Source organism: Procambarus clarkii, chromosome 30, assembly GCF_040958095.1.
Source record: "Procambarus clarkii isolate CNS0578487 chromosome 30, FALCON_Pclarkii_2.0, whole genome shotgun sequence".
NCBI lineage: Eukaryota > Metazoa > Arthropoda > Malacostraca > Decapoda > Cambaridae > Procambarus > Procambarus clarkii.
The window spans coordinates 14,580,564-14,583,063 of record NC_091179.1 but is presented as its reverse complement, the minus strand read 5'-3'; the positions used below and the strand labels follow the sequence as shown (position 1 = coordinate 14,583,063).

General features: G+C 46.2%; 1 protein-coding gene across 1 annotated transcript in view; it reads left to right on the top strand.

The window, feature by feature from the left end:
- Positions 1-2,139, top strand: part of LOC123753040 (uncharacterized) — a 2,465-nt gene extending 326 nt beyond the window's left edge. The window contains exons 1-2 of the mRNA XM_045735048.2: positions 1-632; positions 1,982-2,139. The exon at positions 1-632 is cut by the window's left edge and continues 326 nt beyond it. Of these exons, the coding sequence (XP_045591004.2) occupies positions 1-632; positions 1,982-2,139 (790 nt within the window). The remainder of the gene's footprint in view (positions 633-1,981) is intronic.
- Positions 2,140-2,500: the final 361 nt, after the last annotated feature.

Here is a 2,500-nt window from a genome sequence, read left to right as displayed (position 1 = left end):
GGCTCGTCCATCAGACGCCAGGCTCGTCCATCAGACGCCAGGCTCGTCCATCAGACGCCAGGCTCGTCCATCAGACGCCAGGCTCGTCCATCAGACGCCAGGCTCGTCCATCAGACGCCAGGCTCGTCCATCAAACGCCAGGCTCGTCCATCAGATGCCAGGCTCGTCCATCAAACGCCAGGCTCGTCCATCAGACGCCAGGCTCGTCCATCAGATGCCAGGCTCGTCCATCAGATGCCAGGCTCGTCCATCAGATGCCAGGCTCGTCCATCAAACGCCAGGCTCGTCCATCAGATGCCAGGCTCGTCCATCAAACGCCAGGCTCGTCCATCAGATGCCAGGCTCGTCCATCGGACGCCAGGCTCGTCCATCAGACGCCAGGCTCGTCCATCAGACGCCAGGCTCGTCCATCGGACGCCAGGCTCGTCCATCAGACGCCAGGCTCGTCCATCAGACGCCAGGCTCGTCCATCAGACGCCAGGCTCGTCCATCAGACGCCAGGCTCGTCCATCAGACACCAGGCTCGTCCATCAGACGCCAGGCTCGTCCATCAGACGCCAGGCTCGTCCATCAGACGCTAGGCTCGTTTGATAACAACTATCAGAGCTGTAGATCAACCCCCATTAGTATAGGTAAGTCAGTTCACACACGTACGGCCAAACACGTATTCGTCATTTTGTATGTGCTGTGTATTCTATGTATGGTGTGTATGTTATGTGTCTTAGTAGTGGTGGCGATTAACTGTATGGGACATGGGTGAAGCATCCAGAGAGGTGCGGCTCGAACACAAGGAGAGCGAAGCACTTAAACCACGTACGTTATCAGTTTGGTTTTTAAGTTAACGTGCATTTCGCCATATGTTATGGGGACGGGCTGTTAAGCACCTGCTTACCTTTTTTATGAATGAAAAATATTTTACCCATTACTCAGAACTAATTACATAGAACTTTTTTCGAACAGTGCTTCGCTCTCTTCAAAACTATACAGTAGACACAGGAAAGATCCGGATTCCAACTGCTGCACACAGCCGCTACAGGAACATAAGAATAAAGGTAACTGCAGAAGGCCTATTGGCCCATACGAGGCAGCTCCTATTTATAACCACCCAATCCCACTCATATACATGTCCAACCCAAGCTTGAAACAATCGAGGGACCCCACCTCCAGAACGTTGCGCGGTAATTGTTTCCATAAATCAACATCCCTGTTACAGAACCAGTATTTACCCATGTCTTTTTTAAATTTCAAACTTATCTAATTTATCCCCATTGTTTCGTGCCTTGTGTTGATACTTTTAATACCATGTTAATATCCCCCTTGTTATGGCCGTTCATCCACTTGTTCACCTCTATCATGTCACCTCTAATTCTTCGCCTTTCTGGAGAATGTAATTTAAGTTTTGTCAATCTTTCTTCATGTGACAGGTTTCTAATTTGGGGGATCATCTTTGTCATCCTACGCTGGCTGCGTTCTAGTGAATTTATATCCATTTTATAGTATGGCGACCAAAACTGAACTGCATAATCTAAATGGGGCCTAACCAGAGCAAGATATAGCTGAAGAACAACACCAGGTGTCTTGTAAGTGGCGGCAACACTAACAGTATCAAAAAGTATAAAAAAAATCAAACAGTATCAAAAAAAAGTATCAACACAGGACAGAACACGAAACAATGGGTATAAATTGGATAAATTTAGATTTAGGAAAGACTTGGGTAAATACTGGTTCGATAACAGGGTTGTTGATTTGTGGAACCAATTACCGCGTAACGTGGTGGAGGTCGGGTCCCTCGATTGTTTCAAGCGTGGGTTGGAGATGTATATGAGTGGGATTGGGTGGTTATAGATAGGAGCTGCCTCGTATGGGCCAATAGGCCTTCTGCAGTTACCTTTGTTCTTATGTTCTTACGTTACTAACGCTTCGATTAATATATCCCAGGGTCCTATTTCTCTTTGCCTTAGGCACAGACATTGCCACGTAGGATTAGTGAGCAAGTTAAGAGAAAGAGGTGGGTGTGATATGGAAGGTTCTCCAGTGTGTAAGCGAGTACCTAAGCAAAAGAGGGCAAAGATCCACTTAAAAAGAGGTCTTCAGAGTAGCGAGACACTTCCATTGGGGTCCAACAAGGGTCAAGATTGAGGCCCATCTTATTCCTAATTTATGAATAATGAAAGAGAATAGACTCCTTACTATTAATGATGAGTTAGCTGATGTTGCAAGAATGATCTAGCAAGTAATTTCTATATCCTACCTCCAGTTAGTGCTAAATAATGAAGATGGGTGCTGGAAGACAGGAGACTAGACATCATTTATCAAATTGAAGCAGAAATCAGTCTGGAGTCGGATACAAAAAACTACCAGTAACCTGATATCACACCGTAGATATCTCCTATAGCCCTCACCAACCCGATATCATCAGAAGCATATGCAAGGTTGGGCAACATAAGTACTGCTATCAGAACCCTGAACAAGGATCCGGTTACGACTTTGTATGCAACAA